At 42.9% G+C, this 14,472-nt stretch overlaps 1 protein-coding gene across 1 annotated transcript in view; it reads left to right on the top strand.

Annotated features, from left to right (window-relative positions):
- Positions 1 to 459: 459 nt before the first annotated feature.
- Positions 460 to 14,472, top strand: part of armh3 (armadillo like helical domain containing 3) — a 27,868-nt gene continuing 13,855 nt past the window's right edge. Inside the window, exons 1-15 of the mRNA XM_079264981.1 lie at positions 460 to 559; positions 1,551 to 1,674; positions 1,772 to 1,828; positions 2,194 to 2,340; positions 2,517 to 2,624; positions 2,719 to 2,811; positions 2,898 to 2,972; positions 3,087 to 3,173; positions 4,119 to 4,175; positions 4,285 to 4,328; positions 5,085 to 5,145; positions 5,236 to 5,282; positions 5,843 to 5,918; positions 9,046 to 9,139; positions 12,429 to 12,530. Of these exons, the coding sequence (XP_079121107.1) occupies positions 1,573 to 1,674; positions 1,772 to 1,828; positions 2,194 to 2,340; positions 2,517 to 2,624; positions 2,719 to 2,811; positions 2,898 to 2,972; positions 3,087 to 3,173; positions 4,119 to 4,175; positions 4,285 to 4,328; positions 5,085 to 5,145; positions 5,236 to 5,282; positions 5,843 to 5,918; positions 9,046 to 9,139; positions 12,429 to 12,530 (1,150 nt within the window). The 5' untranslated portion in view covers positions 460 to 559; positions 1,551 to 1,572. The remainder of the gene's footprint in view (positions 560 to 1,550; positions 1,675 to 1,771; positions 1,829 to 2,193; positions 2,341 to 2,516; positions 2,625 to 2,718; positions 2,812 to 2,897; positions 2,973 to 3,086; positions 3,174 to 4,118; positions 4,176 to 4,284; positions 4,329 to 5,084; positions 5,146 to 5,235; positions 5,283 to 5,842; positions 5,919 to 9,045; positions 9,140 to 12,428; positions 12,531 to 14,472) is intronic.

Below are 14,472 nucleotides of genomic sequence, written 5' to 3'. Positions count from 1 at the left end.
GCCGGGTACTCCGGCTTCCTCCCACCATCCAAAGACATGCATGTTAGGTTAATTGGCCACTCTAAATTGCCCCTAGGAGTGAGCGTGAGTGGTTGTTTGTCTCTCTGTGTGGCCCTGCGATGGACTGGCGAGCTGTCCAGGGTGTACCCTGCCTGTCACCCAAAGCTGGGATATGAAAATGAATGAATGAATGAATATGTATGAGAAAGAGAGAGAGAGAGAGAGACATGTACATATAATCTTTCACAAGTCCTCCCACACACTCTGGTTCATTCCAATAGTTAATTGATCACTTATTACATGCAAGTTGCTTTAGATAAAATGGGTTAGATGACTGGAGAATAAAATAGAATAGAGTTTATAAAACTCGTGCTTTCCGGCCTGCCTCCAAGTCCCACAATGCTTTGTCATGTGACGTCATTCTCCGTGTGTTAACTGTTTTTGTCAATAAAGTTTAATGGGAAAAAACGCGACGCTAACAGCACTGCCAGCTGATGCTTCTGTGATAAATACTGTGGAACTACAATTTACAGCATAAATTGTAATTGTTTTGAGTGAGGTAGGAACCAACAGCCTCCACCTCTTCCCAGCGTGTAAAATTCTGTCACTTTAACAACGAATTCTGTCATTTTAACAACAAACCTGCCGCTAAATCACTGTTAACGCAGACATCCTGCACATTAGCTCTGTTATCTGCCAAGTAAAATCTAATTTACTCTGATTTAGAGTTTTAACTGTAGATGAGGTCGGTTTTTCTGTGTGTGTGTGTGTGTGTATATAGAAAGTCACGGTGTGTGTTAACTGTGTCTGGGTTTTATTTTTAAAGTTAAACCTTTTAGACAGCGATAGGTTAGCTAGCTAATGCTAGCTGTGTCGCTAGCAGCGGTTCGGACAGTATTAGTATTATTAGTATTAAAGACAGTATTAGTTACCCTGGAAAAAGTAATTAAAGCAGGAAAAAGTTGTTTTTTCTTTAGAAAATGCCATTTAAGGTCAGTTCTAGTAGTAAAGGATCTACAGTTTTTTATTTTTTGGTTGAAATTGCCTGCTTAAAAAAGCTGTTTTCCTTCATGCAGCCATTAATAAGAAGGTGTGGAAGGCATCAGTTTGTATGACTTTTACCATTTTAGAAGGATGCGGAGTTTAGTAAACATACCTTCAGTTTGTTTAACAAAAAGGAGAAAGACCTCTTTACTACTTTTCATTTTGTTTTGCTACGTTTGTAGACACCTTCAAGGTCACAACAGTGTTATTGTGCACGATCAAGGCAAGTTTCTCTAAATAAGCTGTCATTTACATTTCAACACTACATGAATTACAAAAAGTCAGTCTTTATGTATTTATTAGTTTCTGATAAAGACACAAAATTTCCTCATTTGAGCCATTTCAGCTCCTCTATGTATTTGATAGTAAATTTCATTGTCATCATCTCCATTCAGTGAACTACTACTGACGCAGTTCTCAGGAGGCTTGCCTCACATTTTGGGGAACTTAATATTTGAGATAAATCCATGAGATTTATGGCTCTTGTTTATTTTGCTTTCCCATAGCGTGTCTCCCCCAGACTTCGTCATGTCTCAAGTTGAGAAGAAGGCAGGTCTGCTGAGGAGGACGTCATCCTCTAAAAAACCCCTGAAGGAGAAGGTGGTTCTGATGTATGATGAGATCTTTGCAGTGAGTATCAGAGTGGATTAATATAATTGGTGAACATTTACAGTCACAAATTTATGTTTCTAATAAAAAAAACATGGTCTTTCTGCTTTGATTTTAGAAAGAAGACCCAGCCAAAAATAATCCTCGCTTTTGGGACGAGCTGTTTCTTATGAAGGTAGAAGCTGCAGTTGAGAAGATATTTAGATGATGTGGATTCTGTCGTGTTGAAGAATGTCTTTAAGTCAGATAAAATACAGAACTGAATTTTATAAGAGAAAAAACAATCAGCTCTCATTGTGGATATGAGAGAAAATAAGAGGAACAAATATCTCACAGACTGATGAAGAGCATCAAACTTGGAAGATCATTAGTTGGTTCATTTGCATTGACGGTGCAGCGGCTCGGCTTCATAGCCTTTCTAACACATTATGCTCCTGTTTTTTACAGAAGGCCGGTGAACGAGTCCGCAGGGTACTTCTTAACAAAGCTGTCTTTACTTTTTAACATTTTCCCACCTCTCTTCTTTAACATTTCTTTCAGGTGAACCTAGAATACCTGGAGATGAAATTGGAGAGTATAGATGGGGAAGAAGTCCAGTGTATTCAAGACAACATCAACTCGCTGTTTCACCATTGTGTTCAGGCTCTCGGAGAGGATCACCAGATCAAGGTGGTCAATGCCCTGCAGGTAACTCCAGTTTGTGAGAATCCCACATCTTTGCTTTTACAGATTGAATATTTCATCATCAGATTTGTTGAGTTTTTTCCTTTTTAATTGGAATGTGACAAACTTGAGGTCAAGAACAGACAAAGTACATGCAATATGAAACAGCTTAGCAACCTCTGGGGTGTCATTCTCGCCAGACTCTTTGTGCACTTTTCCGAGGAGTTCACCAGAAAAACAAGTCAGCGTCTGGCTTCGACATCATCAACATGCTCATGGGCTTTGACAAGGCTGAACAAAGGATGAAGGTTTGTCTGGAATCACCCTTCTTTTGTGAAAAATAAAGAAGTGTAGCTTTAGGACGGCTGGATTCATTCAGAACGCTTCCCGTGTCGTCTGTAGGACCTCATGGAGAGACTTGACAGCCTTCTTTGTGGAGACAGCTCAGAAAGTCTGAAGAGCCTTTGCCTCAAACTCTTGCTGTGTTTAGTGACGGTGAGAAAACAAAGTGGAAACCGAACGCCGGTCGTTTCTTTTTGGTGTTCTGGTAAAACATGTTAAATGTAAAATATTATCAACAGGTGACGGACAATATCAGCCAGAACACGATACTGGAATATGTGATGATCAATAGCATCTTTGAAGCAATTCTACAGGTAAGTAAAACCGGAAAGAATCACATCATTTCTGCAGTTTTCTGTCTTTGTTTTGAAGCAGCAACCCTTTCAGTTCAGTAAACCTAACTCGCCGTCCGCCTCTCCTCTGCTCAGATTCTTTCAGATACCCCCAGCAGAGGGCAGCATGGCTACGACGCCGTGGTTCTTCTGGCTCTCCTGGTCAACTACAGGAAATATGAGGCATGTGTTGTGTTTATTTGCTTACTAGTGACTGTGCTGGTTTCTCCTCTGGCTTGGAATCTGATACATCTGCCACTGCAAAGAGAACAAAATGCTTTATGATAGAAAAAGGCAGTTCTTAGTCTTCTTCTGTGGTGGACTATTCTGTTTGGGTTGGGGTCATTCTGATGCAGTTCCCAGTCTTCTTCTGTGGTGGACTATTCTGTTTGGGTTGGGGTCATTCTGATGCAGTTCCCAGTCTTCTTCTGTGGTGGACTATTCTGTTTGGGTTGGGGTCATTCTGATCTGTGAAAAGTGAAAGATAAAAGGCCCGTTTTTGCTCCCTTATGGGTACGTCTGTTTCAGATATTGTCATGCATCGCTGTCTTTTACGTTGCCATGGTTACGTCCGTTCATCCATCAGTGTGGTCAGAGTTTACCTCCACGTTTAGACGGCCGGTGGCTGCAGTTGCAGACAGATTCACGCAGCTCTCTTCCAACGCTCCCGTCATGTCAACATCAGGCTAATGTTATTTTTTTCTTCTTCTGTGTTGTTCCTCTTCTCTGGTTTGTTTGTTTCTCTGGTTGTGTGTCGGCTGTACAACTCAACACTTCCCCTGAGATCTCCGGTGGTATTTCTTCGTTCTCTGTGTCCAGTGACAGATCAGTAACCCTTTAAAAACTGATGAAATGATGTTCATAACAAAAAGCATTGTAAGAGCTTATGTGGAGCCTCATAACTTTGAAACTTGCTCTGTTGTTTTTTTTATTTTTTTATTTACATTTATTTAATGAGCGTTGTAAAGTCGAAATGACGTAAGTGGAGAACCGCGTAACCTGAGGACGGCCTGTATAAGTACTGGTCCATTTCTTTTAAATGCTTTTTAATGATATCAACCAACCTGTTGATATCGTTAGAACACAAAATCAACAAACTTTTTCTTTACCGTTGGTTTATTCCTTCAGTCTGTGAATCCGTACATCGTGAAACTCTCCATCGTGGATGATGAGCCGACACTGGATGTAAGTGTTTCTCTTCTTTAAGAAGGCATTGTAATGATGATGTGATTTCGGCTTGTGTGCCATCAGTTGTACCATTCAAGTTTTGGTTTAAAGGCTTTTTTCTCCTCAGGGTATGGGTATGGTCGTCCATCAAGCACTAACAGAATATAACAGGTGAATTCTTTCAACTTCCATGTGTCATATATCATATTGTATGTTGTTCTGATTCTGCTGATGTTACCAGGTTATTTATGTACTCAAATAACAACAAAAAAGAATCAGCCCTGAATACTTGAAGTATTTATATCTGGCAGTTTTCTGTAGCGCGCTGTAATGTCTTTTGGATGAGCTTAGGACATAAAAATGCTTTATATGAAGTTGGTTTTGTCTGTCTGCATGCAGATACACATCAAGGTGATGGCTTCATACAGCGCATTGTTCTTCTGTATGGGTCCATTAGATAAAAGATGGAGGAAGCAGATGGAGATTTAAGATGAATGTGGATGTAGGGAACAGCTGCCGTGCTTGAACGGTGTGTTCAGACCAAATGCGTTTAGAGCGTCAAGAGGGGCAGGTTTACATGTAAAGCCTATGTGGAGGCGTGTCAAGGAGGCGGCGAGCTTTCTCGCGTCGCGTTTTGAGCGTTGGCATGATGCACGTTGCGCGCCGAAAATTTAAAATGTTTTTTAAGCTTGACGCGCGGAACGCCCATTATTGTATTTTCACCATATACTGTTGCATAAGAATGCCATGCCGCTCTCTCTACTGCACCGCCATCATTCAGAGTGACCAGAAGAAAAGCTCCGCCTTTGAGCGTTTTTGACGATTAAAACGCGTTTGGTCTGAACACTCAGTAAGAATTAATGTTGTGTTTTATTCACGTCTTTGTGTTTTCTGACCAACCCGTCTCTTTGATCTTTGACCTTTCAGGCAGTATAAAGACAAAGAAGAGGAGAACCAGGGTGGTTTCTTCTCAACCCTCACTAGTATGGTGAGACTCAGTCCATTTCTTCGTCCTACGGCGGAAACATTTGGTGATATTTTTAATGGAGATTGTTTACTACTTGACTCCTCTTCACAGGTCGGCAGCATGTTTATTGCAGATGCTGATGAGAAGCTCTCTGTACAGTAAGTAAAGTTTTATCACTTCATGCGATCTTCTCAGTGATATTGTTTCCTTTGTGAGAACGTATCACCGCTAAAGTTGGGCCGATGTCAATATTAATCAAATCAAATCAAACTTTATTTCTTGAGCACTTTTCATGCCACGGGCAACACAAAGTGCTTTACAAGATAAAATCAAGTCATAAGGATAGAAACAAACAGTGGATAAAAAGGCATTTAAAAATAATAGACACAAGCTCTTTCTGCACATGATGCATCACACGCTTTGTCAGCTATGTGGTTAGATGTGATATTAAAATTGCAGATGTAATTATAACAGAATGTGAACCTCATGATCAAAGAAAATATGCCTTAAATTTGCTGATGGTCCAAATCTGCAGCTCAGACTTAATTTTTCTTAAGTTGAGCAGAAGATTCTGCTTTACACAGAATCGAAGTGAGATTCCTGTGCTAAAATGAGAGAAAAATAAGAGAATGGACAAACTAATGTTATTTGCAGAAGTGTTGTTGATGTCATTTATAAATAAATGAACTAATTGTCAAATTTTTCCTGTAAACTTCAGGACAAACGAGGCAATTCTGCTGGCACTTTATGAAGCCGTTCATCTCAACAGAAACTTCATCACTGTGTTAGCACAGGTAAGATGCATTGCTGTTTGTCTAAAGGTGTGTTTGCCTTTTTGCTGAGGATTTTTAACAGTTGGAGGGCACCTGCCTGTTTTTTAGCATATTAAAATGTTATAACTTTTTACCAGCATTGTTGCTGAAGACTTTGGAGGGAAAACTTGATGATAATGTGTGTTCTGTGTGTGTACCCATTAAGATGAAAGATTTTAGGCTTGTTAACACAAACTTTACAGGACATCATTTTTAGTTCAAGCCTTCTGAAAAACTATTTTCACGACCACATTATTTGGAAACAAATAATTCTTGATCTTTTATATCCTATTTTTACTTAATATGTTCAGCATTTTACCATTGACAATAAACAAGTCTACAAAGCCGCCTTTACAGATCTGGCTAAGGCCTTCGACTCAGTCGGCCATGACACCTCTTGTGTAGAGGATCTATTTTATTGGCCTATCCAAGAGATGCATTAACCTGTTTTCCAGCTCTCTCAGTAACTGTGTTCAGAGATCCACTATTCCTCTCCACTGGTGCACCCCAAGGATCCATCTTGAGCCCAACCTTGTTTTCCATCTACATAAACCACTCCATTGTTGATTCATCTGGCTCCTCCCTCCACTCTGGCGCAGCCACCTCCCAACTCAGTCTCACTTCTCTCCAGATGTCTCTTCCATCTGCGCCTCAATTCAAAGAAAACTGATTGCATGATATTCATTCATTAAAATAAGTTCATGTATCCCCGAAAATCACCTGTGCTGATGGTTCAGAACTTGTTTGCTCCTGCAAATACCTTGGTTGGACCCCACTTTCTTTTAAGCTCCATATTCACAATCTGCAGACCAAAGTTAAGTTCCGACTGGAGTTCCTTCACTGTCAGAAGGTTTCCTTCACACACACTGCTAAACACACCCTGCTGAAGATGACCAACCTCACCAGAAGGTGTTATGATTAGGGATCTGAACCTAACAACAACTCACGGTTCAATTTTATTCCGATTTTTGGGGTGAGGATTCGATTAAGAATTGATTCTCGATTCAAACAGATTTCCGATTTATAATCATTATAATTAAACAAATTATGCTAATTTCCCAATCAACTTCATTCTTCTATAAGCTATAAAGAACTGAGAAATAATTCGGGCCTATTCAATTTCAATTTCCACATCTCCAAAACTTTTTTTGCTCGTCATTTTTTCTTAATTTCAACTAAGAAAAAACAGCACAGTAGGCAGACCATTATTCTGCTGCTATAATGCCCAAAAAGAAAAAAGATCAATACAAATGACATTTTTTAAATAATGGATTTTTTTAATTATGTTTTTTTTTTTTTAATCTATTTTTTTTAACAAAAATATCTATTTTAAAATTGTGAAGCAAAAAAATACAGATTTTCAATTTTTTTCTATTTAATTCCCCACCCCTACTTATGATATCGCCATAATCTATATCACTGGATTATGACATTATTTACAAAATGGCTTCCAAATGTGGCCATAACTGCCTGGATGCGCTCTACCACTCATCCATTCACTTTGCCACTGGTGCACCATATTCCAGTCATCATCGTGATCTGTATAAATTGATAGGTTGGCCCTCCCTCTGTCTTCATCACTGATTTTGGTTCATCCACAGGACACTTTTAAGGAAAAAGCCCCGATACCTCTCCAACCATTTGCATCATTCCCAAAGTAACAATCACCTGCACTCCAGTAACTTACTGGTCTGAAAGTCCGTACCGTCTTCAGTCAGAATCCCTTTTGTTTTGCTGCAGCAAAAGATTGGAACTCCCTCCAAAATTCCATTAGTTTAAGTTCTCCCATCAATTGCCAGGTTTAAACTGAAAATAAAACACAAATGGATTTATCATCCATCACCTCTGAGCCTATTCAGGACTGACACAGTGTGCTTTTTCTTGTATCTTTAAAGTCTGCTGTAACATGGCATTTCATCAGCATTTTCAAAACCAATATTACCAAACATTAGGCTTTATAAAGTTAGTTTTCTTTTAAATAATGACTTGGGACTGAAAAGTTGACATTTATCTCTGATGTACTTTGACTCTCCAGATCTAGAGGAGCTGTAGCTTCAGGCTTTATGCATCACACAGGATCAGTATTTAGAATAATCTTCATATAACCCATTTTCCCTTCTTACCTTTTTGGGAAACCAGTTCTCCATTCTAAATCATAATAAACTTTTGACTTGGTCGAATTAAATTAGGGGCTGCACGGTGGCGCAGTGGTTAGCACTGTGGCCTCACTGCAAGAAGGTCGCTGGTTCGAGCCTTGGCTGGTTTGGTCAGTGGCCTTTCTGTGTGGAGTTTGCATGTTCTCCCTGTGTATGCGTGGGTTCTCTCCGGGTACTCCAGCTTCCTCCCACCATCCAAAGACATGCATGATAGGTTAATTGGTCACTCTAAATTGCCCCTAGGAGTGAGTGTGAGCGTGAGTGTGGTTGTTCGTCTCTCTGTGTGTGGCCCTGCGATGGACTGGCGAGCTGTCCAGGGTGTACCCTGCCTGTCGCCCAAAGCCGGCTGGGATAGGCTCCAGCTTCCCTGCGACCCTGAATTGGAATAAGCGGTTCGGAAAATGAATGAATGAATGAATTAATTAAATTAGGATTGCAGCGGTGTACATTGGCCATCATCATTGGCAATCATGTGCTTGTCACATCAGATAATTCCTTACAGGAATTGTATTGCACTCTTCTAAGTCAACAGTCTTTATTAACTCATAATAGTTAATAAAGACTAACTAATTATAGTGAAGAAAGAGTCATGGTGGATGCCTTTGGCAGTGATATCTGCTACTCAACCCTTTACTCAATGGCTGCCAGACATCTTTTAACATCTTCTGCAGTTTCTGTAAATGAAAAGCTGATTTGTCCAGAAGCACGTCAAAATGCCTCCAAAATGCGACCCCTGTGCATGCGCCCAGAATGCACCCAACATGTTGTGAATGCGCTCCAAGTGTGCACCCTGAAGATGCCCCAACGTATGCATCGGCCCCCCACATTCCCCCGTCCCAACGGATGAGCCAAAACGCACAGAGCTCTCTGCTACGTCTAGCAGCTAAATGGTTACATAACTAGATGTCCCTTGTTAGCATCAGTGACCTTTTATGTTTCTGGTCTTTCAACAGAGTCACCCAGAAATTGATATTACAGCCACACCCACAACTGCGACTCCAACCACACCAACAACGCCGCTCGGAACAACACCACCTTCCCTAGACAGTAAGCCATAAACTGCTTGTTTTAGATGGGGTTGTTTTGAGAGAACATCAATTGCAGCGGAGTTTGGTTTCATCAATGTATCTGGGATTTCCTCTGCTTAGGAGGTGATGTTTTTGGTGACAAAGTGCCTTTTACATGTAAATGCCCATGCTTATTCATATCTAACTCATTAAGTTTTAGTATAAATTAGTATCTGACTATATGTTTTTTAATACATTATCATTTGTTAACATTTTCTGAAATTGACAAAATAATTTTACGGCCTATAATAAATCATTTTTGGATGTCTGGGACATATTGCCTTCATCAAAAGTACGTTAAAAAATTCTTACTAAAAAGTCAGTGTAATAATCAACAAGTGTTTTTAGTTGTGTATTTTTCCAGAAAGAGCTTTACTGACCCTTCAAATGTGATAATTGGACGTCATTCTAAAACTAGCTGGCATGCAGCTGCGTCAGACGAAATGCTTCATGGCGTCGGGGTTGGGGCGTCAGACGAAATGCTTCATGGCGTCGGGGTTGGGGCGCCAGATGAAATGCTTCATGGCGTCGGGGTTGGGGCGCCAGATGAAATGCTTCATGGCGTCGGGGTTGGGGCGTCAGACGAAATGCTTCATGGCGTCGGGGTTGGGGCGCCAGATGAAATGCTTCATGGCGTCGGGGTTGGGGCGTCAGATGAAATGCTTCATGGCGTCGGGGTTGGGGCGCCAGATGAAATGCTTCATGGCGTCGGGGTTGGGGCGCCAGATGAAATGCTTCATGGCGTCGGGGTTGGGGCGCCAGATGAAATGCTTCATGGCGTCGGGGTTGGGGCGCCCGATGAAATGCTTCATGGCGTCGGGGTTGGGGCGTCAGACGAAATGCTTCATGGCGTCGGGGTTGGGGCGCCAGATGAAATGCTTCATGGCGTCGGGGTTGGGGCGTCAGACGAAATGCTTCATGGCGTCGGGGTTGGGGCGCCAGACGAAATGCTTCATGGCGTCGGGGTTGGGGCGCCAGATGAAATGCTTCATGGCGTCGGGGTTGGGGCGCCAGATGAAATGCTTCATGGCGTCGGGGTTGGGGCGCCAGACGAAATGCTTCATGGCGTCGGGGTTGGGGCGCCAGATGAAATGCTTCATGGCGTCGGGGTTGGGGCGCCAGATGAAATGCTTCATGGCGTCGGGGTTGGGGCGCCAGATGAAATGCTTCATGGCGTCGGGGTTGGGGCGTCAGATGAAATGCTTCATGGCGTCGGGGTTGGGGCGCCAGACGAAATGCTTCATGGCGTCGGGGTTGGGGCGTCAGACGAAATGCTTCATGGCGTCGGGGTTGGGGCGCCAGATGAAATGCTTCATGGCGTCGGGGTTGGGGCGTCAGACGAAATGCTTCATGGCGTCGGGGTTGGGGCGTCAGATGAAATGCTTCATGGCGTCGGGGTTGGGGCGCCAGACGAAATGCTTCATGGCGTCGGGGTTGGGGCGCCAGATGAAATGCTTCATGGCGTCGGGGTTGGGGCGCCAGATGAAATGCTTCATGGCGTCGGGGTTGGGGCGCCAGATGAAATGCTTCATGGCGTCGGGGTTGGGGCGCCAGATGAAATGCTTCATGGCGTCGGGGTTGGGGCGCCAGACGAAATGCTTCATGGCGTCGGGGTTGGGGCGCCAGACGAAATGCTTCATGGCGTCGGGGTTGGGGCGTCAGACGAAATGCTTCATGGCGTCGGGGTTGGGGCGCCAGATGAAATGCTTCATGGCGTCGGGGTTGGGGCGCCAGATGAAATGCTTCATGGCGTCGGGGTTGGGGCGCCAGACGAAATGCTTCATGGCGTCGGGGTTGGGGCGTCAGACGAAATGCTTCATGGCGTCGGGGTTGGGGCGCCAGACGAAATGCTTCATGGCGTCGGGGTTGGGGCGCCAGAAGAAATGCTTCATGGCGTCGGGGTTGGGGCGCCAGATGAAATGCTTCATGGCGTCGGGGTTGGGGCGCCAGATGAAATGCTTCATGGCGTCGGGGTTGGGGCGCCAGATGAAATGCTTCATGGCGTCGGGGTTGGGGCGCCAGATGAAATGCTTCATGGCGTCGGGGTTGGGGCGCCAGATGAAATGCTTCATGGCGTCGGGGTTGGGGCGCCAGATGAAATGCTTCATGAAGCAGCAGACATGCATGCCTGTCAGAAAAGAAAGATTCTGACGTTCTGCACACACAATCCATGTTCCCACAGCTGCTGACTTTATACTCAAACTTTTTATGGTTTGGAGTTATTTTTCATCCTCATGTAAACCAAAAGTCTCAGGGCACGATCGCTTTGACCTCATCTGGTCAGTTCTTTGGTTCACATTTACACCATATCCTCAAATTAAAACACAAGTGAAATAAACTGAAAATATGAATCTAGTTTGTGTCTGCTGGGGCTCTAAATTGAATAAAGGCAAATTGGGAGTAAGTGTCTGTTCCTTTTCTTCCATTTAATCTTCTGTTGTACGTTTATAAACATTTGCCGTGCAGACTCGCTCTTCTAGACTCACTTTTTCCTGAAGCAGTAGCATTCATACAGTCAGCGTGCAAATTGCTGCTGGCATGTTCAAAAGTAGACCAGTTACCATGCACAACATGCTGTAGCTGTTAAAAGGGGCATGTTTCCATCTATGACTGGCCTCCATTGCCTCAAACCCAAGAGCCTTTTCTGTATGAAATATTTACTTCCAGCTTCAAACATAAATGTATGTCATAGGCAGGCTGCTTTCTGCTGTCATGGGGACTTAAGCCCTCGTGCTCTTCTTGTACAGATGAAAAGGTTGCTCACACGTGCATGTAATCACGTCTGAAATTTGCAGTCCTGTTCACATAAAGCCTCCCATGCTAACATGTAGCTCATCAGTGGTCTGAGGACAACAGGAAGTAATGAGGGTTTATTTGGGAGGAGAGAGATGAGCGTCTCATCATTTGTCCACGAGACAAGCTGTACGTTTCAGAGTAGAGATTTTTAATGGTTGGACATGCTTGTCTAGACATGGTGAGATGATTGGACAAAGACGTCACTTTTTTTACTGCTGTAATGAACAGCCTTCCTTCCCAAACATGGACAGCTTTGTTAGCGTTTGCTCCTGTACTGCAGCCTTGCATTTTATTTTTGGGTTAAAGAAATGTCATTGTTTTTAGTTACCTCGTCCCGACTGCATAGCTCGACTTTTTTTTTACTCTAACTGATCATTAGTGATGATAAAAACAATACCACAAACATTCATTTGACAATTTTAGCCTGATTTAATCTGTTTATTGGAGGTGTAATTGGTACATTTACTTTGCAGTGATGAACAACCCAGAGCTGCCGTTGGATCCCAACCTGCAGACCAGCAACCTTCTCATCACCTTCCTTAAGTATGCCTCCATCGTAATGCAGGATACGAAAGGTAATCAGAAAACTTTGTCTCTTTTCACACCTGCATATTTGCTTTGAATCCTAGTTTGTTTGCTAATCATGTTCACTTCGTTTGGGATATTACTCGAGTAAACTCTGGGTCAGATCAAAGAAGTAGACTACCGACAAATGCCAGTCTGGATCCACGTCACACAGACTAAACACAGGTGTGGACTAGAACGCAAAGGGCACTGTGGGTTCAGCTCATGGCAGTGTGGGTACACACAGCCAAAACATGTGTGGGCAGGTGGGTTGAATGTAGTTTAACAGTAAAAGTTCTGATAGATTCAACCGTAGATGACTAAGATCTGATTCTCCTCTGTGTTTACTTCAAAACTCGCTTTTTTATTGGTTTAGTTCTGAATTTTGTTTGGTGCTTTGTCCTCTCATTCAGTCGTTCCTGGTGCAGCACTGCCTCTGGGAGGGAGAAGAACGTGTTATTTAAAATGTCCGCGTCATTTGAGTAGCGCGAACAAATCTCGGTCTGAACGTTGCACCCAGTGCAACAGCAGTGCCTTCCTTAAAGCCGCACATTTCTGAGACGCCGTGCTGCTTCCCATTCTGCAGCTACTGCTAGCTTCAACCACCAACCAAGAATCTAAGCGTAACTGCTCGGCTCTCGTGTGGTTATTTTTGTGTTGTAGGTGTTTTGTGACACAATACGATGTGGCAAACCAGGTCATTGAATCTACTTGTAGACATTCTGAGATAAGTCAGGTGCATCTTGTCATCCGTATCTCAGAGAGGCCGGACAATATTTTCATTCTTCCCGACGGTGGATCTGTTTTCATTCCGCGGGTGCACATACCATCCCCTGTGTCTTCGCGTCCTTCTCATTTAGATGTGCTGTAAGACTTTTAACAGAAGGATTATTTATTCTTTTGCCTCCACTAGCTGGTGAAAACACGGCATTGTGTTGGAAATGCCGACCAGAACTCCAGTGAACAATAGAAAAATCTCCGTCCGAGTTCACCAGCCAATCCCAGCTGTGCTGCCATGTTCCGGTTAGGAAGGGAAGTTACCATGATGCCAAACGACACCGTCCACTTTCACCTAAATGCAACGATACATTCAACTACATCGTCGCTACCGTAGCTACACGAGGATAAATCCAATTTAGGCTTTAACACTGGAATTCCCAGGATTTTCAGCCTCTCCTGGAACCAGTTAAAGGCCAGAGAAATAAGAAGGCCAAGACCACTAAGTTGATAATAAATAAATAAAAATGAAATTAGAACACCTTTTCCATTCCATTAAAATCTATCCTGAAACACACTGGGATCCAAAGCAGCCATTTTTAAACCAGTGTGATGTGTTCCTGCCTTCTGGTCCTCATCAGAACTCCTGCCACTGAGTTCTGGGATATTCTTTTTGGGAAGACAGTAATCCAATCTACTAGAAATAAAATCGTACATCAGTATCTCCATACTGGCTAGAGAGAGAAATGGGCGGACTTCGGTGATGTTTTTAGACGATAAAATCCTGTTTTTGTTACATTTTGATGTGTGGAATAAACTGCAGCTCAGAGGACACCCAGATTTCTCACACATTGAGAAGGATTTAAACCTGCAGTTTGCATGAAATTATCTCTCTCTTGTCTTCAGGACTGATAATTAAAGCTTCAGGTTTAAGCTGGTTAAGGTGTGAGAAGTTCTCTGTTATCTGTGGCTTTTTATCTGAAATAGTTTAAAAGGACATTAAATGATCGATTATCAGTAGTCAGAGCAATGTTGAGTATCTGTGTGTCTCCTGATGAGATGTAACATAATACAAATTAAAATGTTTTGGGCCACAGATTGATCCTTTGGAAACCCCACATTTTATTCCCTGGGCCACCAAAGATCCATCCTTACCAAAAACTGTCCATCTGAGAGACAGACGTAAAACCATTTAAGACCTTGCTGGTCCCTGACTTTTACTTAAACAGAAGACAT

The sequence above is a fragment of the Telmatherina bonti genome (assembly GCF_933228915.1).
Source record: "Telmatherina bonti genome assembly, chromosome: 3".
Lineage (NCBI taxonomy): Eukaryota > Metazoa > Chordata > Actinopteri > Atheriniformes > Telmatherinidae > Telmatherina > Telmatherina bonti.
The sequence above is the reverse complement of the archived record's forward strand: the minus strand, read 5'-3'. Positions and strand labels throughout refer to the sequence as shown.